Source organism: Nansenia antarctica (genome assembly GCF_963989245.1).
Source record: "Nansenia antarctica genome assembly, chromosome: 3".
Lineage (NCBI taxonomy): Eukaryota > Metazoa > Chordata > Actinopteri > Argentiniformes > Microstomatidae > Nansenia > Nansenia antarctica.
This window is the reverse complement of record NC_137688.1, coordinates 49,367,626-49,392,225: the sequence shown is the minus strand read 5'-3', so window position 1 is coordinate 49,392,225 and position 24,600 is coordinate 49,367,626. Positions and strand designations below refer to the sequence as shown.

Genomic DNA, 24,600 nt, shown 5'->3' with positions numbered 1-24,600 from the left:
GTTTTGATGAGTTTGATTGTAGCACACTGGCATACTCATCAAAACCAAATGAGATGAAACATCAGAATCAGAATCAGAATCAGAAACAGAATCAGAAACAGTATCAGAATCAGAAACAGAATCAAAATCAGAATCAGAATCAGAAACAGAATCAGAATCAGAATCCTTTTTATTGGCAAGTATATTTGCATATACAGGAAATTGACTTGGTGTAAGACATAAAGATACAAACAATAATAAAAAGAATATTCTGAATGTTCTATCCTCTCAGATTGTGTCAGATTCTGTATAACCTCCTCAGTTTAAGTGATCCCAAGATCTGAGATGTCCTAAGTGTCCTAGACTAAGATGTTAACAAATGACGACTGATGCCACAAGATCTATACATGTGAATTTCTGAACAAATTGTATAAGCAGACAAACTGGTAGCAAAACAGTTTCCTCTGGCTTCCAAAAAGCTCCCCAAACACTCAATTTATAGGAGACACCCAATGAATAATAATAATAATAATATTACATTAGACTTATATAGCGCTTTTCTCGACACTCAAAGACGCTTTACAAACGGAAAAGATCGAGTAGTAACAATAAAAAGAAACAACAAATAAATAAAAGAGAGTATAGGGGCCTAATTAAGGTAGTGGTGTTGGCCTGTCTGATGTGGTTGGGGAGGGCGTTCTAGAGGGACGGGGCTGCTGCTGAAAAGGCCCTATCACCCCAGGTCCGGAGCTTGGTCCTCCGAATTAAACTCAGGTTCGGCCAATTAAGGCGCAACACACAGTATGTAAGGCAGTATGTACGCTATTGCCTCAGTGTAATTTGGTGGGAGTTCTATGGCAGAAGGCTGAAGACTGTTTATGCATTTGTTTAGAGATGTGTTGCTGATAAGATGGGTAGTGAAGTGTTCTTTAATTAGTAATTTTCTCTTCACTTTCCTAGCCCTAAATATCTATTTTTTTTACCATTGTCTTAAATGTTCTTCAGTTAAATTGTAATTAAACTGACTAGAACAGTTAAAGTTAAGATAAAGACGTATGTTTGTCTGTATTCTGTGTGGTGAGTGTGTTGTGTGTTGAGTTTCGCTGTTGTGTCGCTAAGCCCTCCTAAGTAATGAAACTGTTTGCCTTCTCTTAAAGGATGAGTTTGTGATATTTAAAGGTAAAATCAGATGGATTTGGAAAGTAGTCTTTGGGCCAGGAGAAACATATGCTGCATTCATAACATCAGATGAAGAACTAGCAATCTCCAACGATATTTCAAATTTGGAAACTCATTGTAGAAAGATGATCCCTGAGTTTCCCACTTGGAGAGTATCAGAACTCTAGAATAGGACGCTCTTTGTAAATAACTTCATTTTAACTGAGGTTGGATTTATTTAACACTAGAACAGCCGTGCCTATTTCACCTACTCTTAGCGCCGCCTCGGGGGTCATAGTCTTTAGAATGGGAAGCTGCTACTTACACACAAAGACACAAACAACTATTGCAAACATCTAATTTTAGCCCCTGCCAACAAATACATGTATTAGGGGCATTCAACCAAGTTTTAAATTGCACTAAACTAAATCTAATCTAATCTAATCTAACCACCAATCTTGGTCTTGGACCACTATTAGAGTTGAACAGGGCCAGATGTGGTTGCCATATCTAAGCCAGGCCTTTTCCACAAATACGCCAAACCTGTTGTGGTCCAACTGTGGTACCAAACTATCAGAAGTAGTTTTAAATGTCAGCCTGTACCTGACGGGACCCAAGACACCCGACGTACCAGCCATGGTTGTCTAACAATTGAATCATGCCGGGCCAGACTCGGGTTTGCCGCAGCAGAGCTGTGTTTAATTTGTTTTAGATACAATCTTGCGCGACTGTGTGATAACCCGCCGCTGTCTGCTCTCTCTCTCCCTCTATCTCCCTCTCTCTCCCTCTCTCTCCCTCTATCTCCCTCTGCTCTAGTCATAGATGCTCAGCTGCACCTGTTCAATTAAATGTTTTTGTTGTTGTTATTTTCGTTTAGGCTTTATATTATCTGCAGAAATAGTGAAAATAATTAGTTTTTTGGAGCGCCTCTATATGTTCTCCCGCTGTGCGAGTCAGCCCTAATTACTGAATCGGCGTTGTAAAGGCTGTGATAGGAAATCATTTACATACCCAATTCGCTAATGTGCCTCTGCTCTTTCATGCTGTCTCAGCCTTGCACCTGACCAAGAGTTGCAGATCAATTGAAAGCATAACAACAGCAAGATCTAGTTCATTTCTGCAAATATATTCTATTAAGGCAGGTGCAGCAGATACAGTTGTTGATAGTAACTAAGGTGAGTTTTCAAGTAGTGTGTCTCCGCTCTTCTTGGTGAGTAGCTTTCTCCTCTCTTTACTCTGCAGTGCTGCAATTTTGCTGTTGTGAGTAATGGAAGAAGGCACAGCCATTTCCTAGTTATCAGGCTTTTTTTCGGGCTCAGGCTCATGAAAATGTCTTGGCTCTGGCTGTGCTCGGGCCTCGTCTCAATGGGCCGGGTTCGGTTGGCCTTGAAGTTTCAGGACCGGTGACATCGTTAGGCCTGGGCCCCATATCGGTCAGTTTTATCAAGTGGTAACTGGATGAGCCCATCCACATACCGGTCAAATCTAACCTTTTCATAGCAAAAATAAGGGTCACGAATGGAAAGCCAGGTCCAGCCTGCTGCTGTTACGGTGAACCAAGTTGTACCTGGGCCTGTAGGAAACAGATGTGTGCCAGATCTGGGCCGTCATTCCTCTCCTGAACGAGAACCCTTCTTTTATCTCACTCTACCCATCACACCTCCTATCTCTCACACTATATGTCTCTCACACGCTTTCTCTGTCACCTGCTGTCTATGTGTTTTTATACCCCCCCCCCCCCTCCCCCCATCATGATGTCTTCTCTTCCTGTCTGTACCGCTTGGCAACATCACTCACCCTCCCTCTCCCTCTCCTCTTCCTCTCCTCGCCCCCTCACTCCCTCTCTCTCTCTCTCTCTCCATCTTGAGTCACACCCTTATTTTTCTCATTATCCCCCCCCCCTCTCTCTCTATATATATACTATATATACTGTGTATATATATATATATATCTTCCTCTTCCTCTCCCTCACTCTCTCCACTTCTTCTCTCCCTCTCCTCACCATATCCCTCTCCCTCCTCCTCCTCCTCCTCCCTCTCTATTATCTCGCTCACTTTTCTTCTACCTTCCTCTCCCTCCCCTGTCCGTCTGTCTGACAGACTCTGGATGATCTGGAGCAGAGGGTGAAGGAGGCAGGGATCGAAATCAGTGTGCGCCAGAGCTTCCTCACCGACCCCGCCGTGGCTGTCAAGAACCTCAAGGTACATTCACTCTCCCATCTCTCCCTCTTCCTCTCCCATTTATCCCCCCCTCCCCTCCCCACCCCCCTACCCCATCCTCCCTCTCCACCCACCCACACCCCCCCCCCCCCCCCCCCCCCCGCTGCCATGGAAACTGCTAGGTGATTGAACATATGAGATCAATCACGGCTTGCCTTGTGAACGCACCCTGGAGAGCTCTCACACACACCATTAGCACACAGGAGCAGTAGCCCGGCGCGCCAGACATAATCACCGCCCCCAGCCGCAGAAAAAACACAGGATGCGCCTTTACTGGAAATCCACACTTTTTCTTTTTTGAAGACAATCAAGTTAATAGGAGCATAGGGCCGAGGCTAAGGCCCCCGCATCTACAGTACCTCCCCGCCTCTGTCTCTCCTTACCTCCCTGCCTCTCTCCTTCCGTTGCCCTCTTCCTCCATCCTTCCATCCCTCCCTCCCTCCCTCCCTCCCTCCTTCCTCTATCTTCAGTAGTCAACCTGGCTTTCTTCCTAGCTGGCGCCTACTTTAGCATAACCTTGCCTAGTGAGCCGGCCTAGTTTTTTGGCGAGCAAGATTAATTGGCCGTCGCAGAAGGAACCATGGTAACAACATGAATCTAGCACACCAGAGGGGGAAGCGTGATGCTGTGCTGTGCGGTGCGACGCTGTGTCGTGTGTGTTAGGGAGGTGTGCGGTCCCACCGACGGCGTACTGTTGCTCTGTTCATCCTCTAGGCTCTGGCGCCATTAGCTAGAGCTTTTGTTTCCCGCAGTCTCTTGTGTAACACTCTTCTCTCTCTCTCTCTTTTTTCTCTCTCTTTCTCTCACTCTCTTTTCTCTTTTTCGCTCTGAATTCCCCCCAGCGCCAAGATGCCAGAATCATTGTGGGCCTCTTCTACGAGACAGAAGCCAGGAAGGTTTTCTGCGAGGTGAGTGGAACCGGACACGTTATTATTACAGACTCTGTTGGGTGTTTTTTGAAATGGTCTAAATTAATCTTTTTGGAATCGGAACATTCCTTTATTCCCCCATGTTTATCTCTCCCTCCCATTACAGTACATCCGGATAGCTTCTCTCTTATGTTACAGTCAGAGCTAGAGAACCCAAGCGCAGGATATGGATATTAAAGGAACTTTAATGAAGGAATAGGAGAAACGGAATGGCAGGGCAGAATGACAAGCAGGGCAGGGTGGCAGGTAGGCAGGTGAGGGCAGGTAGGCAGGCAGGTGAGGGCAGGTAGGTAGGCAGGTGAGGGCAGGTAGGCAGGAGAGGGCAGGTAGGCAGGAGAGGGCAGGTAGGCAGGAGAGGGCAGGTAGGCAGGTGAGGGCAGGTAGGCAGGAGAGGGCAGGTAGGCAGGTGAGGGCAGGTAGGCAGGCAGGTGAGGGCAGGTAGGCAGGCAGGTGAGGGCAGGTAGGCAGGAGAGGGCAGGTAGGCAGGAGAGGGCAGGTAGGCAGGTGAGGGCAGGTAGGCAGGAGAGGGCAGGTAGGCAGGTGAGGGCAGGTAGGCAGGAGAGGGCAGGTAGGCAGGAGAGGGCAGGTAGGCAGGAGAGGGCAGGTAGGCAGGTGAGGGCAGGTAGGCAGGAGAGGGCAGGTAGGCAGGAGAGGGCAGGTAGGCAGGTGAGGGCAGGTAGGCAGGAGAGGGCAGGCAGGACAGGTAGGCTTGCACTAGGAAAGACAGGGAAATGGCGCCATAGAACAAAGTTGCTAGTCAAATACTACATCGTAATGTTCAAAGTAAGAGATGCCACTAAGCGGCCGAGGGCGTGTAGAAACAATCAACCATCTGGCCATGAGTGGATGGGAAGCCGCCGGGGTTTAAATTCTGCATGGTGATGAGAGGAGGAAGGGTGAAGCAGAGGGTGAAGCAGGTGTGTGTAGACGGAGCAGGTGGAGTGGGTGACGTGAACTGGACAGCTGGAGCCTAAGGCCACGCCCACACACACGCACACGCGCTCGCACGCACATACACACACATACGCACGCAGACAGACAGAGACAGACAGCGGAGAGAGAGCCTGGCACAGGCTAGGTGGAAGAGGAGGGCATGACAACATACTTGCTTGCTCACCACTTACCTTTCTCCTTTCACACATGTTCACTCTCTCTCTCTCTCTCTCCCTCTCTCTCTCTCTCTCTCTCTCTCTCTCTCTCTCTCTCTCTCTCTCTCTCTCTCTCTCTCTCCTCTCCCTCTCTCTCTCTATCCCCCCCCCCCTCCCCCGAATCCGGCAGGTGTACAAGGAGAAGCTTTTTGGGAAAAAGCATGTCTGGTTCCTGATTGGCTGGTATGCAGACAACTGGTTCAAGATCAAGGACCCGTCAATCAACTGCACCATAGAGCAGATGACGGAGGCAGTGGAGGGCCATGTTACCACGGAGATCGTCATGCTCAACCCGGAGACGGTCCGAGGGGCCTCCAACCTGGTGAGTGGTTGTTTACATTTTAATACGTTACTCAAAAATAGTTTCCCACATTACAACATCTGTGTTCATGAGTTAACTGTTAGATTTCTTTATTTTGATATTTTCATAATAACCGGTGTATATATACAGTTTGTTGTTTGAGTTAATACCAAAGTCTGGTGCAAATTTCACTTTCACTCATTGGAAATACATTTACTGGACAAAATATTTATGTGTTCAATACTTATTTCCCCAATTGTATATATACCAGTGGCGGGCGGTGCATTTCACACCTAGGCCTTCAGTGATGTCCGACACATTCCTACCTGAATTATTCTACCTCTTAATACCATCGTTATGACGCCATGGCTCTAGAAACTAGACAGAAACACAGTATAACCGGGCGTTGCATCACCTTAACATAGTCAGACAAGTACAACAGAGTTATATTAATATTTCCGAAGCATTTTTAATCAATAAATCCGCATTTACAATGAAGAGTGTTAAACTAACATCTTTAAGATCGCTACATTACCCACGTCTGTCGTCTCGTCCACCATAATAGCGACAAAGGGTGCCTTTTTAATCTCCATTTTGATCTCTTCTCCCATCACTTAAGCAATAGCAAAAATCAGGTCGTTTTGTATTTTGCCTGACGTCCCAGTAAACACTTTGTTTGTGGACAGGTGGTAATGTAAATCTGGGTTGTTTTCAGCCAGAAAAGAAATAAGCTCAACGTAGTTTCCTCTGTTTGTGGACTCGGTGCTTTCATCGTGTCCCCTAAATGATAGTTATTGTTTACCCAAAAACAGGACACAATCGATCAGTATTATCGATCAGTCAACGAAAGCTTTCGTTGTGATGCTCCGTTTCCCTGCGCACTTTCGAAAGTTTCACATCTACCGGCATATACGCATCTCAATAGTGAATATCAATAGTGCGTATCAATAGTGCGTATCAATAGTGCGTATCCAATCAAAAGACGTGCTGGGTGCTGACATCATTGAGCCTTCCAGCAGGCTCCGTTGTTGCTTTTGCTCGCATCTACGTAGGTTTACTAGGAACGCCACAGGTTTTCTCGTTCCAACGTTAAGTTACAGGTCGAATCCGCGGCACCGCTTAACGTGCAGGCAGGCAGATTTTGGAGCCCCCTAGCAACACATTTTGATTGGATAAAAGCTCTAACATAAAGGCCAGCCCTCCAAATCTCAATCGGAGACTGGAAGCAGCGCAACCAAGAGGAAAGCTATGAAATGAAGAGAATAGACTATGGGGAATCATTAATACATATTTGTGGAAAAAATATATTAAAATAAAATGTATATTCTGATGATGTTTAGGCCAGCAGAGAAGGCCTTGCTGGCCCTGACGGCACACCACTGATATATACTGTATATGTGATAGTATGTGATAGTATACTAGTAGTACTACTCAAACATAGTATGATATACACATTATCATACTGTAACATGTATTTTGGGTGAGATATCTACAGTATGTTGGATCTTAAAAGGTAGACTCTGGGCAATTGAGGCTGATGGAGGTAGAAATCGGAGGACGGGCTCATTTCTACCTCCTTCACCGGAGTGCCTACTATCGGTCACATCTTTACTTACCCCGAATGTCTTTTGGTAAAAGTTACTGTGGCTTCTTGGCATGACGTCATATCCCAGAGTCTAGTCTGGCTTTAATCACCTGTGACATCCTTATGTGACCCAGTCCTCCCTGGTGTAATGATCCACTTTAATGTATACTGCTGTGAACGAAAGGGCTTCAAGATGATATTAAAAATAACTCAAGTGTATTATTATTAGCCATCACTTTGAAGTTTTATGTAGTAGAAAAGCTTTGTGATCCATTCAATCGCTGCTAGCTGTTCTCTCTTAAACCGCTGCGACAATTGACTTCATCCTTGCTGCCTGTAGTGTAGCTTAAACTCGTAGAATCCTCAAAATAAGTGCCACTTTTAGGAATGTTCACGCATCACGGTATTGCGCCATCGCGCCACACTGCACCTGGGCCCGGGTGTCGTGAGGGGGCTCGTGGGCAACGAGGGGAACCTCTCGAGATGCGTGTTTCGAGAGGTTGTCTCTGATTGATTGAGGCCCAATTTGGTGATGCGCAGTGGCGCAGCGCAGCGTTGCGTCTCCCAGATCCAGCTGCTCGCCACCCGGAGGGAGCCACGCACAGCTGGGAGAGCCAGGTTGACATCCTGTCTCCCAGCGGGGACGGGCTATTGGAGACGGTCCAGATGCTCCTCTCGGCACCCTCTTGGCTCAGGAGCCAGCTTCACCTGGGCCAGTGTCCAGACACACCTCCATCTCCTCCTGTAACGAAAAATGTCACATTGGACAGGCCAATTTTACGATAAGATCGTGTGGTAAATTGGTCCAATGTTGTCATCATTTTCCTCCCAAGGATGTGGAGGTTTTTCTGAGAGGATTATTTAGTATCTTCACTGACAGGTCATTTACGGCTTTTAGCGTGACATGGTACTCCGCGGGCACGCAAAGGTGGCAACTGATTGCTGATAAAATGGAGGAAATCAGTTTCCATATGCCGCCGTCATAAAAGATGGGGTTTTTTGGGGGGGGGGCGGGGGTTCTTTCTTGTTCATTTTTTATAGCACATACTTAATGGAGAAGCTGTTTTCAAACTCCCTCATCGACACTGTCTGAAGCAGAGGTGTTAATTGTCTTCACTTCAGATTGGGGGTGACAGAGGAGTTCTTCCTGATATACGTTAATGCGTTCTCCGCTCAGACGAGTTGAGGAGAAGAGGTTACAGTTTGTATTGGAAGAAAATGGGCGATTACTCTGCCACTGGGAGAGAGCTACAGTAGGTGACCTCTTAAAGCGTGAAGAGGTTCATGTAATTACCGCGGAAGACATTTGTGAACCAAACACATTTTTATTCAAACGACGTATGTTCTCACAAACTCATTTGGACGTTTGGGGGCCTCTGTGTTTAGATTGTTAATCCCTGTAAACACACTCACACATGCGCTATCTTTTTTTTCCCTCTCTCTCTTTCTCTCTCATGGGCACACACACACGCACAGACATGCATGCTTGCTTGCACGCACGCACGCACACACCCACACACACGCACACACACAGACACACACACACACACACACAGACACACACACACACACACACACACACACACGCACACACACACGCACATACATACACACACATACACACACATACACACATATACACGCAGCTTAATAAGCAATTTCTCTCTTCCTTCCCAGACCTCTCAGGAGTTTATAAGCCAGCTCATGTCTAAGTTAGGAGGGAAGAACCCAGAGGACACTGGGGGCTTTCAGGAGGCCCCGCTGGCCTACGACGCTGTGTGGGCCCTGGCTCTGGCTCTCAACAAGACTGTGGGGCCTCTGAAGGCCAAGGGCCGCAGGCTGGAAGACTTCAACTACAACAACAGAGATATCACCGCCGAGATCTACCGTGCTCTCAACACCAGCTCCTTCGAGGGAGTGTCTGTGAGTACTTACCAGAGAGCAAAGGGGGGCTGGGGGGGGAAGGGGTGAGGGGGGGGTGATGAGAAGCAGAAGGAGGTGAGGGAGAAAAGAGAGAGAGGGACTGAGAGAGAAGATTGGTGTTTTCCCCTCCGATGTGAGAGACAGAGGTGTGAGACTATTACGGTGGTGTACAGTTTCTCTGTTTCTCTTTCAGGGTCATGTGGTGTTTGATGCTCAGGGTTCCCGAATGGCCTGGACTCTTATTGAGCAGCTTCAAGGTACTTCTGTCTGTTGTATACATACTATAACTATAGAGGGCCTGTTTCCCAGACACAGATTAAGCCTAGTCTTGGACTAATTCACATTTTCAGTAGAAAAACTCTATTGAAGATGCATTTTAGTGTAGGATTAGACATTAGAAACCAACCCAGAAGGCAGTAATAACATTAGCAACATCAACCACACTGTATGTTTGCCCCATGATGAATAGTATTATCTTACCTATGTGACTACAGTATTTTACATTTGATACTACAAGAAGATTACAATACAATCTAATTTTCAAGTGCAAACATACATACATACATACATACATACATACATACATACATATAGTACATACTTACATACATACATTTTCTTTGTATGTATTATGTAAACAGAAATGTTGAATGTTTCTTTATCAGGCAGAACAAGCTCATTGTTTGGTGTAGGATTATGTTTTGGCCCTAGCATGAATGTGCATGTACAGTTTTTTTTTCCCCATGGCGCAGTTGTACTTGCTCCGACATCAATTACAGAAAAGAATGAACATAGTGTGCATAAAAAGTTAATACACGTCCTTGCATATTTCAGTGAATGTGTGAGGGTTTCACAAAAAGCCACTCAAATTAGGGTTCATGAAATGCAGCAGTTTTTTTTGTGTCATTTCAATGAAGCCAAGCTATTCTCAATCCCTGGTTTAGGGAGAAAAATCTGTCATGTTTAAAAAAAAAAAATCCTAATGCAGAGAGGAGAAGACCCTCAAATGGCTTCGTGTCTCGTTTGGGACCTATGTATCCATCTGGCTCCAATTCTATAAGTTTTCAATCCTATAAGTCCTGTGAGTGCTTGTCTTAGCTAGTCACGTCAGTTAGGTTTACATTGACGTAACAGTGCATGCCTGCGCATGATGTCGTTGCCATGGCAATAAGAGGAGGATACATAATTCAGGAGTAATAAGAAATTAGTGTTACAAAAAGCCATGGGTGAAAAATAGGGAAATAGTTATTAAGGGCTTTGTTCCTTCTCGAGTCGAGGGGTTGGGGCAGGGGGGGGGTTGGGGGGGGGGGGGGTTGGGGGGCAGGGTGTCAATGTGGTGGATCAGCCATTTTCTATCCCTGATGGTGACTTCTCCTCCTCTCCAACATCCCCGTAATTACGCCCAATTAGCCCTATAGTGCACTCATCCTGATATTCATTGTGAAGATGGTGCTTGTGTCGGTCTCCTCCTCTCTTCTCCCCTCTGTTCTGTTCCCGTGGCCATGGAGAGCCCTGCTGCGGCTCCTTCGCCAGCCTCCTCTGTCAAACGGGCGATGCCTTCGTCTTATCTCTGGTGGTGTCAGGCTCTGTCTGTGAGGCACCCGTTTCGCTGGCTGGGTTTTGATCATTGTGCCTGTGTTCTCATGTTCAATCTGTCTGCAGCTTTGTGTCTCTCTCTGACAGTCCCGGGGATCTGTGACGCTAGTTTTTTGGAAGCTCATTGTGTTTTTTTTTTGGGGGGGGGGGGTGTCTGATGAAAAATTAAGCTTGTTTTTCCAATTTCTCTGTCTGGTGCCCCAGCCGCCACCAGCGCCGTCTCAGAAATGTAGGTTTCGTTTTGATTTGTAATTGGTTTGACGATAATTGGAGCAAGTTCGGCCCGGGGGCCGTCTCTGGGTTTTCGGTTCTGGAAGTGTAGTGCAACTGAGGCTAAGTGGGGAAGTGGCGAACTAAGCTCCTCTCTCTCTGTACTCTGAACATCTGACGGACTTTGTCACAGGAAGGAAGGTGCTGAGCTGTTGTCATGTTTAGTGTGTAATGTTAAATATTGATAAGTAGCGGAACTGGCTTGTATCTGTGTGTGTGTGTGTGTGTGTGTGTGTGTGTGTGTGTGTGTGTGTGTGTGTGTGCGTGCACATGTGTGTTGCAGTGCGGAGCCAGAAAGGTCCCTCGGGGAGGGCTCTGTGTCGAGTGTAGTAATTATGTCTAATGATCAGCTGATAATTATAATGATTTTTCACTTAAGCTCATTTCAGGTTGTGTGTGTGTGTGTGGGGGGAGGGGGTGGGGATGTGGGGGAGGGGGGGTTTGGGCCCCCTGAGCCTGGTAAAGACTCTCTGGGAGTGCTGAGTACAGGCCAACCTCCATCCAATCAGAGTCTCTCTCATAACTTTAGCGAGCGCAGGGATGGTGGACCCCTCTGAAAAGAAATGGCCGTGATAAAAATGTCTAATAAAAGCAGTTGGTTTATAGAGTCATTTCCCAGGGACATCTCACACGTTGTCATTAGTCCTTGTGTTAATTAAACTGAACTCAAGAGTAGTAACGGGGGGGGGGGTTGTGTTTAAACACTGATTCAAGGTTTAGAGTTCCATTGGTACAGTAGACTGTTGGATCCTATAGGGCATTTCAGTGTCCTCAGGGCTACGATTGCAGGTTATGTGTGTGTATTTCTCACTCTCTCTCTCTTCTCTCTCCTCTCACTCTCTCTCTCACCTCCCCCCTCTCTCTTCTTTCTCACCTCTCTCTTTCTCCTCTCTCTCTTTCTCTCTTTCTCTCTCTCTCTCACCTCCCCCCCTCTCTCTTTCTTTCTCTCTCTCACGCCCCCCCCCTCTCTCTCTCTCTCTCTCTCTCTCTCTCTCTCTCTCTCTCTCCCCCTATAGGAGGCAGCTATAAGAAGATTGGATACTACGACAGTACTAAAGGCAATCTGTCCTGGTATGGGAATGACAAGTGGATAGGTGAGCCACATTTGTCTTCCTCATCCCTCCTTTATTTACCTGTTTATCAATGTCCGCTGCACTCTCCCAGTCTCTCTCCTTCTCCCCCTCCTCCCACCTCCCCCCTTCCTATACGCTTGCCTATCTCATTCCCCCCCCCCCCCCCCCCAGCAGTGTTGGACGGGAATGTTCATCAATCAATCAGTCAGGTTTTATTTAGCATGTCGTCAGTGAGAATAGCATCGCTCCGTATAGCTTCGCACAGCTCAACAGAAACCAAAATGATTGGGCCCATGAAAGCTGTCACTGGTGCTCTACACGTCATCAATTGAGATAGGACCATGTGCTATCCAGCACAAGCGACAAATTCATTTCGCTCACTAATTAAACATGATGACCGGTCCATGGCGACGACAGGGAGAAAACAAGAGAAAGCAATCTTGGTTGCGGTAGTTAGCGGATTTCGTCTTCCGTGACCTTGACTTTGAGGAACGGTGTTGGTCTAATCAGCACGGGCAGCCTTGTGAAAAGCGGTGTTGGTTCTGCCTCCGTGAACCTTGAATAGATGCAGATTTAACAGTGCTTAGTTAATGACTGGAGATGTGTTTGTGTGCATTCTACTGTGGAGGTTGCTAGTGTCGGAAATTTGTCGGAAACAAAAATGCTGAATGACTCAATGAACCAGCGGTAATGAGTATTTTGTTCTTCTCTGCGTTTTTTTTCCGATCATTATTTACCTTTTTAATTAATTGGTTATTAAAATATACATTCCGCTGAACAGATTATCGTAGCTCCATGGCAACTGTACGGAGCTGCTATTTCAAAGCTCTGGGGAGGGGAGTTGTTAAACGACAAGGAGTGTGTGTCCTCGTCTGCCGAATATTCCTTATTCTGTACTAACTAGTAACCTACAATATGCTATGCTGGTCTTAGAGTGTGTGTGTGTGTGTGTGTGTGTGTGTGTGTGTGTGTGTGTGTGTTTGTGCGCGCGCGTGTGCGTGCGCGCCTGTGTCTGTGTGTGTGATAACATTCTAATGCATAACCAGTGGTGGAAAAGGAGGGGGGTGGGGGGGAACCCACAGGAAACTAGATCCTGGGAGTCAACTTGTTGGTGGTGGCAATTTACTGAACTGTAATATCAGCATTCAGTTTACCCTTGGATCCCCCGCCACCCCCCCCTTCAGGGTACACCCGTCTGTAAATTAATTACATTTCCATTACTGTGCATAACAACAGCCTATGAATAGTGAGCTGATAAGACAGCTCAGTCTGTAACATTAACACACATGGGCGCCTATCTGCCCCAGCCTTTAGTGAACGGTGCAGAATTCCGACAAGGTCAAAACTCCGTCCCCTAGACTCCCCCCCAACCCCCCCCCCCCCAACCCCAAACCTGCTACACCAACAACCAACAGCGTCTGCATAATGTTTGCTATCGTCTCAGAAACGATGACTCAAGGTCTGGAGGACTGTCATTTCCCCAAACGTCCTCCTCCTCTTGTCCCTAGTGAGAGGTTGACATTGTTCTGGGCCATTTTGGGGAAGAAAAAATGGAAGTGTAAAATTATGGAAATGAGATACAATAGTACATTTTTGGGGGGGTTGGATGCCCCTAGACCCAGCCTGAGGCCCGTTGTCCGAGTCTCTGTATGTTAAGTGTTTTGGTTTGCATAATGTCCCAGACAGATATCAAGGTTAGCAGGCCCTGAGAAACCCCCAGGAGACAGGAGTCTGGGGGCAGTGTAGACAGATGCCCCCTGGGTGTCACGGATGGTTAAACGTAGGGTCATGCCACCTAGGTGGAGGTGCTTGGTGGAATGTGTGTGTGTGTGCGTCCGTGCGTGTGTGTGTGCGCTCACACGGCATCTGCGTGAGTGGCGGTAGACCTGTCAGACCCGTCAGGGCCCAAGGACCCTGGCTATCTTCGCCGTCGTGCGTGTGTGGCGCGTCACAGACGGATCAAACCTGTCCTTCATCCCTCCCTCTCCCTCTCCCCTCTCCCCCCGCCCCGTCCCGCCTCGGTCTCCAGGCGGTCCCGGCGTCTCCCTCCAGGAGTCCATGCCGCTGCCGCCTGCCTGCCACCCCAGCCAGCGGTCTTGGGGAAGCGATCTAAAAATAACCCGGGCGGTGGTGACGTGACAGAATAAGGCCCCTTGAAGGAGAGTGTGACTTTGTTCCAGATTGGTCGCCACGTGTTGACCGACAACCGGCCCGGTGCAGGAGCTTCATTTTGCTTGCCCTCTGCCTCTCTCTCTTCCTCTCCCTCTCTCTCTCTCTCCCTCTCTCCATCTCTTTCTCTGCCTCTCTCTCTCTCTGCCTCTTTCTCTCTCTCTCTGCCTCTCTCTCTTCCTCTCCCTCTCTCTCTCTCTCCCTCTCTCCATCTCTTTCTCTGCCTCTCTCTCTCTCCCTCTCTCTCTGCCTCTCTCTCTCCCTCTCTCTCTCTCTCTCTCTCTCTCTCTCTCTCTCTCTCTCTCTCTCTCCCCCCCCCCCCCCCCCTCTCTCTCTCAGGGAATGTTATAGGGCTCCTCCCCTGTCTTAGAACCAGGCCAGAGGCAGTGGGGAAGAGGGCTACAGGGTGTAGGTGTGAGTCCACAGTGACAGTGTCTCTTCAGGTGCAGCGACCTCCTGACATCCGGACACCTACAGTGTGCGGCCTCTCTCTCTCATTTACCCAAATTCTTCTTCTTCTTCTTCTTCCTCTTCTTCTTCTTCTTCTTCCTCTTCTTCTTCTTCTTCTTATTATTTTTCTTCTTATTATTCTCTCTCTCCCTGAGGCTCTGTTTCCCTCCCATGCTCTCAATGACTTATTTTCTTTTTATTTGGCTGTATTTCTTCACACTCTCTCTCCTCTCCTCTCTCCTCCCTCTCGTTCTATCGGTCGCCCTGACAACCACTGCATCGCTGCTTCCCTCTCCTATCGCCGTGGCAACCATTATGGAGCCCGGTCGCCATGGTAACACACTGTCCCGATTCTACCATCAAGGGCGCGGGGAGAGAGAGAGGTATTAGAGAGTGAGAACACACTGGCCCAAAGGACACTACAACACACACACTGTACACACACACACACACACACACTCTCACACACACTTAAACACAAGCTGATAAACACCAAAAGGAGTGCATTTACACACACACACACACACACACGCACTCTCACACACACTTAAACACAAGCCGATAAACACCAAAAGGAGTGCATTTACACACCACACACACACACGCACGCACGCACAAATCCTTGTTGGATAGGATGAGAGCTCAGCTCCCCTTTGATTCACGTCTATTGTAATACAATCGACAGTGACATGAATGGCCAGGCTTAGTTCCAACTCAACTCCAACTACATCAAACCAAAAGCAGCGCTCTTAGTACATATCAGCTTTTCCACCAAACCACAAAGAGCTCGGGCTCCATACAAACCTACAGCACAGATCAGAGTCTAAAGCTCCATAGCAACACGCTATACTGGGAGGAGGATACTGTTACTATTTAGACCTTAGAACTCCATGGCAACATGCTCGCATTAACATCTCACTCAAACCAAGCTGCTCCTCCTGGAGATCTGAGCACCACAGCTGCAGGCTATTGTTACCACTGTCCCTAGTACTATTATTCCTAGTACTGTTCCTAGTACTGTTCCTAGTACTGTCCCTAGTACTGTTCCTAGTACTGTTCCTAGTACTGTTCCTAGTACTGTTCCTAGTACTGTCCCTAGTACTGTTCCTAGTACTGTTCCTAGTACTGTTCCTAGTACTGTCCCTAGTACTGTTCCTAGTACTGTCCCTAGTACTGTTCCTAGTACTGTTCCTAGTACTGTCCCTAGTACTGTTCCTAGTACTGTTCCTAGTACTGTCCCTAGTACTGTCCCTAGTACTGTTCCTAGTGCTGTTCCTAGTACTGTCCCTAGTACTGTTCCTAGTACTGTTCCTAGTACTGTCCCTAGTACTGTTCCTAGTACTGTTCCTAGTACTGTTCCTAGTACTGTCCCTAGTACTGTCCCTAGTGCTGTTCCTAGTACTGTCCCTAGTACTGTTCCTAGTACTGTCCCTAGTACTGTTCCTAGTACTGTTCCTAGTACTGTTCCTAGTACTGTTCCTAGTACTGTTCCTAGTACTGTCCCTAGTACTGTCCCTAGTGCAATGTCCCTAGACGCAATGTCACACTGAAAATAACTGTACAACGTTAAGCTGTATTCCAGTGCTGTGTGCCAGGTCGCGTATGCTTATCCATATATATGGGACTGGCAGCTGAGCTGCGGATGCTATGGCTCGCTAGCGAGCTGCCCTGTAATACTATCAGATGGCTCAATCATTGCCTGAGAGTCGGAGGGCCAAGGTTTTAGCACTGGCAGGGGAGAGGCAGACTGATAGGATCTCTCTCCTGCTGTGCCTGATGTTCTCAGATACAGAAAGAAGACTAGACACCACAACAATGAAGTACGGTACACAGTTTCCACCTCTAGCAGAGCTGAGTCACTGCTATTACAGTACTCTCTCTTTCTCTCTCTCTCTCTCTCTCTCTCTCTCTCTCTCTCTCTCTCTCTCTCTTTTTCTTTCTCTCTACTTGGTCTGTTTGACCTGTCTTGGTTCTTTCTCTCTCTCTCTCTCTCTCTCTCTGTCTCCTTCATCTCCCTGTCTTTCCTCTCTCCCTGTTAGCATATCTCTCTTTCTCTCTCTCTCTCTCTCTCTCTCTCTCTCTCTCTCTCTCTCTCTCTCTCTCTCTCTGTCTCCTTCATCTCCCTGTCTTTCCTCTCTCCCTGTTAGCATATCTCTCTTTCTCTCTCTCTCTCTCTCTCTCTCTCTCTCTCTCTCTCTCTCTCTCTCTCTCTCTCTCTCTCTCTCTCTCTTTCTTCCTCCTGTCTTTCATCCCTCCGTCGCCATAGAGGAGCCTGGGGGTTCTCCGGGCCGGGGTCCCGTGTCACTTCTAATCTGGGCTAGTGTTTGTGTGTGCCACCCCTGCATGTTTTCTCTCCTGATATGAACGCAGAGTGAACCCTGGCGATGGAGCGTTCTGGCATTTCGTCCCTGACATTGCGGCCATGCTTAATGAATGGGGAGTCGGAGGGGGAAGGGGAGGGGGAGGGTAGGGGGAGGGGGGTGGACTCCACTGTATAGCCATGGTCAGAGTAGTCTTCTGCCTAATTAAGCAATGACCTTTTCTCTCTCTCGACACCGCACCACCATCTCTCTCTCTCTGCATCTTCCGTCTCTTTGTCTCTCTCTCTCTCTCTCTCTCTCTCTCTCTCTCTCTCTCTCTCTCTCTCCCCCCCCCCTCTTCCTTCCTTCCTTTCCCTGTCTCACGCTCTCTTCTTTCTTGTTCTGTCTCTACCCAGGCCCGGGACCCCCAGCCGATCAGACGGTGGTCATCGAGGAGTTTCGCTTCCTCTCTCAGAAGCTCTTTGTCTCTGTGTCGGTGTTTGCTGGGCTGGGGATCCTATTGGGCATAGTGTGTCTCACTTTCAACATCTACAACAGCAATGTCAGGTAGGATCATACAGTATATACGGGTGTGTCTTGTGTGCGTGTGCGTGTGCGTGTGCGTGCATGCGTGCGTGTGTATGTGTTTCAGTGCGCGCGTGTGTGTGTTTCAGTGCGTGCGTGTGTGTTTCAGTGTGTGTTTCAGTGTGTGTGTGTGTGTGTGTGTGTGTGTGTGTGTGCATGCATGCATGCAGCATGTGTGTGTGTGTGTGAAGTATACAATTGATAATTTATTTCTACTAAGGCCCAATCCCATTTCACCCCTTGGCCCTCGATTCTAGCCCTACCCCTCTGTTTTTCGCGCATTCACATGCAGGGTAGGGGTGTCCCAATTCTTGTTTTCATGTAGGGGTAGGGCCAAGTGGTAGGGCTACATAACCCAGCAAACTGAGATTTTGAAGGACCAGACTCTGAAGAGCGCCACAACACTCCGTCTTGTGAAATCCCAGAATGCCTTGCGAATCATATTCACGATAGTGAAAACATGAATAAGCAGCGTGAGACCTCCACACATGTAATTATTTTCTTCATTAATAAAGATGTAAAAAATTATGATAACCATCATATTCATATTATATTAGTTTAATGTCGTTTCAATGTATTATAGACCTTTTCTTTATAACAAGCATAACAAAAAATGTGCTTTTATGCCTGTGTCTAGCCAGTAGCTCTGTGTCTAATTTTAGCTATCTAACGTTACATGTTTCAAGGCTGATTTGTGCATGACAGTTCCGCATTTTGACACATTTCCATGTCACATTTCCCCCCTTTGATGGCATATGACGGCCGAAAGTTGCAGACTGGCAGGATATGAGCAAGGGTTGCTAGCCTACAGAACACCGCTATTCTGTCATGGCCTGATAATGAAGCACTGTTCCTTTTTTATTTTATGACTTGTTTGATCGATTGATAGCGTGAAACTGAAATTGTGAACGAATCGCGAGCGTCCATGCTTTTCTATGATACTACTGATGACGTATCAGGATCTTGAAGAGTTGTCCCATTTCATAAGGGAAGATTTTCAACCACTACCCCTTGTGACTCCCTTCCGAGGGGCAAGCCGTGGCTCCGAAACGAGGGTTGGGGGTAAAAAAGGGAAATGGGATTGGGCCATTACCCATCAAAACATTCTCACATATTTACATTTTCACAGTTCTTGACACGTGCTGTATATCAAGTTATTCAGTGTGCTATTACAAGTATATTCAGATCTTGGCATGTGAGTCAGACAGATAAATGTGAGACTTAGTTTGCATTCCTGACAGACACCTAATATCCAGCACCCTGTGACATCCTATGCTGCCTGCAAACGCCTCACAGATAAAGGGGGTTGACTGACAGGAACCATTTGTGTCTGTGTGTGTGTAGAGGGAGAGAGAGAGTCTGAAAGCCAGAAATACCCATTTGTGTGTGTGTGTCTGTGTGTGTGTGTGTGTGTGTGTGTGCGCGTTTGATGTGTGATTTTGAGCTCAAGGTGTTAACAGCATTTGTGTGGTGTGTGTGTGTGTGTGTGTGTGTGTGTGTGTATACGTGTGCATATGTGTGTGTGTGTGTGTGTGTGTGTGTGTGTGATAGGTACATCCAGAACTCCCAGCCCTACCTCAATAACATGACTGCAGTGGGGTGCATGATGGCCCTGGCTGCCGTGTTTCCCCTGGGCATCGATGGGCTCCACGTTCACAGGAAACAGTTCCCTGTCGTCTGCCAGGTACAGAACGGACAGCCATCCAACCGAGCATTGTGGGGGATTGAGTCAGGGCATTTTTACTGTAGAACTCTGGGAGGAGGAGGCGGATAGCCAGGGTCATGATGAAAAACATGAGAACACGGCTTCTTCGTGGAATTGTACTTTCATAACTACTGTATGCTGGACGAATGTGTGGAAATATCAACCGTTATTTTTTCCTTTTTTCCGGCTAGTTCCGTCTGTGGCTCCTCGGCCTGGGCTTCAGCCTGGCTTATGGCAGCATGTTCACTAAGATCTGGTGGGTCCACACGGTGTTCACCAAGAAGGATGAGAAGAAGGACAAGAGGAAGGTAGAGTGAATTGAAATAAACGTAAAAACAGAGCGACTTGGGAGGCAGTGGAGCCGGAAGGCCTTCCGGGTGCTTACCTATTAGCGGGGCTCCCGGCTCCTCTCTGTAACGGGCTACACTTCCCCTTTATCATCATCCCCCTCAAGGGCATCCTACTTCCACTGAAATGATGTATTCCCCAATCTAGCATTATCGTTTCCCATTTACTCATCTGTCTCTCTCTCTCTGCCTCTCTCTCTCTCGCTCTCTCTCTCTCCCAGTTCTGTAGTCAGCCCGTAGAGAAATATATAGCTGGCCATCTCGGTCGCCCTTGAGTGTGGGCGGACGGTCTATTTGTCACGTAGCCCGACCGATGAACCCTTCGATCGGTCCCGTCGGTGAGGGCCTCCCTCAATCAGTGGAGTCTACTATTCCACCCTCCCCCCCCCACGCCCCCTCCTCAGACCTCCGTTTTCTCCCCCCCCCCCATGTCCCTCCTGCCCCCCCCCCACCCCACGCTCTCTCTCTGCTGCTAATTCATTACCCTCCCGTTTAAGAGTACGTGTGAGACATCACGTCTTAGCGCTGCTGCTCCAGCTGGGAGGCTAAAGAGAACAGGGATCCTCCGGGCTGGGGAGATAAAGCCCATTACTGAATATGTATGAATGTCCCAGCAGGAGAGAGCTTTAATGGGGGGATTATATTAGCGAGAGCCATGTCAAAAACTGATTGAGTTCACTTTGAGACACTTAATGCCTTTACCGACTGTTACCAGCTGTACCTCACCCAGACCAGAGAGAAGCCCTCTTTCTCTTTCTCTCTCCTCTCCCGTCCCCCCCCCGCCGCCCACCTCCCCTCTCTGAAGACAGGAGAGCGGCTCTACCATTAAAAAATTTAGATGTTCCACCGAGCACGGCCACCGATTGATGCCTAACATCATCGCGTGTTGATTGATTTTCCCCTCGCCGGTGTGATGCTGTACTTACCCGACGACGTGTCGGTGCCTTTTTGGCATTGTAAGATGATTCTTTTGAGAGGCTTTCAGATGGAAGAAATGTTGTGCTTTGTAAAGGGATAAATGGATATATGTGGGACCGATGGATTCTATTTTAAAGTGCCTAGTAAGTGTGCAAAATGTATTTCTGGGTATTTGATCCTTCATGCTCGGCTCGCCAAGTTGCATAGATTTACAGAGCGTTCTGATCTGCAAAGGTGGCAAGCATTCCAGCGGTTGCCACCTACAGTAGCTGTAGTGATCATGTTAAACAGCGCAGATCATCACCTTCCATCACTGGAAGGGAGCGCAAAATCACCTGTATCTTTCTGCCACCTATACGTCGATTACCTCGACAAAACACCTAGCCCTTAGGGGAAAAACACACCCAAATCAATAACAGATTTATGGTATCGGTGTCTATGAGGGGTTTTTCTTTTTTCTTTAGATAAACGACATAAAAGAAAGAATATATTTTCTATTGATTATATCATGGAGCGCCGCTCGTGATTTCGATATGGAGTCTTTTGTCTTTTTTGGGGGGGTTTTGGGGCAGATTGAATTGGCCTTTTAGTAAGGGATCATTGTTTTCTCTTCAAGCTCAGGCAGGAGTCTATTTATGGCATCATAAATCCCTCCCTCACACAATCAAAAGGGGTTTAGGACCTTTTCATGATGGCCTGTGTGGTGTGTGTGTGTGTGTGTGTGTGTGTGTGTGTGTGTGTGCGTGTGTGTGTGTGTGTGTGTTTGTGTGTGTGTGTGTGTGTGTGTGTGTGTGTGTGTGTGTGTGTGGTGCGTGCGTGCGTGCGTGCGTGTGCCTGCGTGCGTGCGTGTCTGGTGTTTGTGGTGTGTGTGTGTGTGTGTGTGTGTGTGTGTGTGCGTGTGCATGCGTGTGCGCTGAGGTGACCAGATGTCCTCTATGCCAACAGCACCTGGAGCCGTGGAAACTCTACGCCACTGTGGGGGTGTTGTTGGTCATCGACATCCTGTCTCTTATGATCTGGCAGATTGTGGACCCCTTACACATCACAGTGGAGGTATGATTAATCTCTCACCTGTCTCTGGCATTTGTTTAGATGAGAGATGCATCGACCGGTCGGATGAAATAACATGTGATTAAAAAGAAAAAATAACATAAAAGAAGAAAAAAAAGATACATAGGATGATGGAATGTTGTGGTGAATACAGTAGTGTGTTTATCGTGTCATCGATCAAATCTGTTTGCTGGATATTTGGAGCTGCAGTGCCGTGTAGCCTTGACAACCGTTTCTTCTTCTGCCTGTGTGAGTAGAAGTTTACCAGGGAGGCCCCGAAAGGAGACCTGGATGTTCTGATCCAACCGCTGCTGGAACACTGCAGCTCAGAGAAGATGAACACCTGGCTTGGTGAGGAGTTGACTATCTCTGTCTATCAATCTCTATCTAGAAACCTCGACTGTACTACTGTCCTGTACTAAACCTCGACTGTACTACTGTCCTGTACTAAACCTCTACTGTACTACTGTCCTGTACTAAACCTCTACTGTACTACTGTCCTGTACTAAACCTCTACTGTACTACTGTCCTGTACTAAACCTTGACTGTACTACTGTCCTGTACTAAACCTCTACTGTACTACTGTCCTGTACTAAACCTCTACTGTACTACTGTACTATACTAAACCTCTACTGTAGCTGCTGTTGATGTCTTAAAGCAACTCTCATTTCTCCTCTCTTGTCATTCCTCACTGGTGTAATATTGTATGAACCTGTTTGTTTCTATTGGTTTATAGTATCTGTCTGTCAATTCGATTCAATGCAATTCAATTGGCTTTATTGGCATGAAAAAATACGTTTGCGTTGCCATAGCAAAAATCATAATCCGAAAATCATAATCAAGTATACACAGGTAATAACAATGAGAAAGTGAAGACAAAATAAACAGACAATTTCTCAGTCTTTTTTCTTAAACAGCAGACTTGCACTGTACTATGTTAAAAACCCTTTCTCATTCCTCCTGTCCTGTCTCTCCTGGCTAGGGGTGGTGTATGGCTACAAGGGCTTACTGCTGCTCCTGGGGATTTTCCTGGCTTACGAGACCAAGTCTATATCTACTGAGAAGATCAATGACCACCGTGCTGTGGGCATGGCCATCTACAATGTCTCAGTGAGTCTGTCTGTCAGCTTCCTGTCTGCTCTGTGTGTGTGTGTGTGTGTGTGTGTTTTAATTGATCCAAAGCAACTTACAAGTCGCAAAGTACATTTGATTAAAGTAAGTGAATTATCTGTTCATCATAGTCATCATAATCAAAAATCTATGCTAGGACCAGGTGCCAGTGGCAGTCACAATGCTTGAAGAAGTGTTTATTGATTTGTTATTAAAAGTAGAGGAACTGTACAGAGGGGCAGTGGTGGGTGAAGAGGTCTCGGAGGGACAATCAAGATGTAGCCTGAAGAGATTTTTTCCATTTGCCGGTCTACAGTGGAAGATAGGTAATGACTCTGCAGTCCTGACAGCAGTGGAAGCTTGTTTGTGTGTGTGTGTGTGTGTGTGTGTGTGTGTGTGTGTGTGTGTGAATGTGTGTGTGGGGGTGTGTGGGTGTGTGTGTGTGTGGGTGTGGGTGTGTGTCTGTGTGTCTGTGTGTCTGTGTGTGTGTGCCAGTGTGTGTGTCTGTGTCTGTGTCTGTGTCTGTTTGTGTGTGTATCTCTGTGTGTGTGTGTGTGTGTGTGTGTGTGTGTGTGTGTGTGTGTGTCTGTGTGTGTGTGTGTGTGTGTGTGTGTGTGTGTGTGTGTGTCTGTTTCTCTGTCTGTGTCCGCTAATCTGTTTGTCAGTCATTTGCCCCTCTCCGGGGCTGTGTGTTAGTGTGCAGACTAGGTCTTTCACTTTGGATCTCTCACTTGTGTGTGTAACCTGCCCCACCCCCCTCCCCCCGCACCCCCTTCACCCTCTCTCCCCTCTCCTCCTTTGTGCCATGCTCTGGACCAGAGCCTCTGGCGTGGAGGCCCTCTGTTCTGCGGCCCTCTGTCCTCAGTGGCACCGCTCACCTCAGGCGCTGGTTCACACCGTTAATGAGGGAGGAAACTAGCGAGCGGAGCGTTCAGCATGGGAGCTGTCCTAAATGAGCTCATGGCGGTGTGGGACTCGTCCGCCATCTGAACGTGTTGGCCCAGAAAGAACAGAGAGAGCAGTGAACAACACAGAGGCTCTGAGGTTGTACTGAGGGCCCGCTCTTCATCTAGAGGAATAAAAATCACATGTCAGGACGCGCGCACGCAGGCACACGCACGCACGCATGCACGCATACACACACACACATGCACGCACACACGCACGCACGCGCACACACACACACACGCACGCACGAGCTCGCACACATACACACACACACTCCCCCACACTCTCTCTCCACTCCAGAGGAGCTATAGCGTGCGTACGATGAGGCCTTTCGAGGATTCAGTCCTGACCAGTTTGAATTCCTCTCGACATTTTCCCTCAAGTGATCTTCAAAGAACTCTCATGTCTCTATTTCTATAATTGGTTAGACCTTTATGCCCTGTGGTGGTGGGATAAAGAAGTGAGTTATAAGATGCTAAATGTATCTGAAAGAAAGAGGCCATTTCAATGTATCCCAATTTCACTTGACAAATAGCCAAGAAGTCTGCATGCCAATTTGGAAGACTTAGGTACGGGGTCTGATATTAGTTCTAAAATCTGAATTTACCCATCAGCCGACACCAGATTTTAATCGACGTTGTCCTCAATATGGGCGATTTCCTGTTTCCCCGTTTACAGCATTGTATTTTAATTCATCTTCTAGGATTATCCATTATGCATTGAATCCAATTTAAACTTAAGCTGAGGGAGAGAATTGCAAATTGGCAATGGGGGAACATGTGCATGCCTTTAATGCTACGCATGCAGCCCTTTCCTCCCTCTCTCTCTCTCTCTCTC

At 47.5% G+C, this 24,600-nt stretch overlaps 1 protein-coding gene across 2 annotated transcripts in view; it reads left to right on the top strand.

Annotated features, from left to right (window-relative positions):
• gabbr1b (gamma-aminobutyric acid (GABA) B receptor, 1b) overlaps positions 1-24,600 on the top strand; it is a gene marked incomplete at both ends in the record, with an annotated part of 65,448 nt that overhangs the window by 38,541 nt on the left and 2,307 nt on the right. For both annotated transcript variants that reach the window (XM_080527821.1, XM_080527822.1), the window contains 12 exons: positions 3,237-3,338; positions 4,199-4,264; positions 5,564-5,755; positions 8,997-9,242; positions 9,436-9,499; positions 12,125-12,202; positions 17,517-17,667; positions 19,237-19,369; positions 19,582-19,698; positions 21,601-21,708; positions 21,963-22,056; positions 22,688-22,815. In XM_080527821.1, the coding sequence (XP_080383947.1) occupies positions 3,237-3,338; positions 4,199-4,264; positions 5,564-5,755; positions 8,997-9,242; positions 9,436-9,499; positions 12,125-12,202; positions 17,517-17,667; positions 19,237-19,369; positions 19,582-19,698; positions 21,601-21,708; positions 21,963-22,056; positions 22,688-22,815 (1,479 nt within the window). The remainder of the gene's footprint in view (positions 1-3,236; positions 3,339-4,198; positions 4,265-5,563; positions 5,756-8,996; positions 9,243-9,435; positions 9,500-12,124; positions 12,203-17,516; positions 17,668-19,236; positions 19,370-19,581; positions 19,699-21,600; positions 21,709-21,962; positions 22,057-22,687; positions 22,816-24,600) is intronic.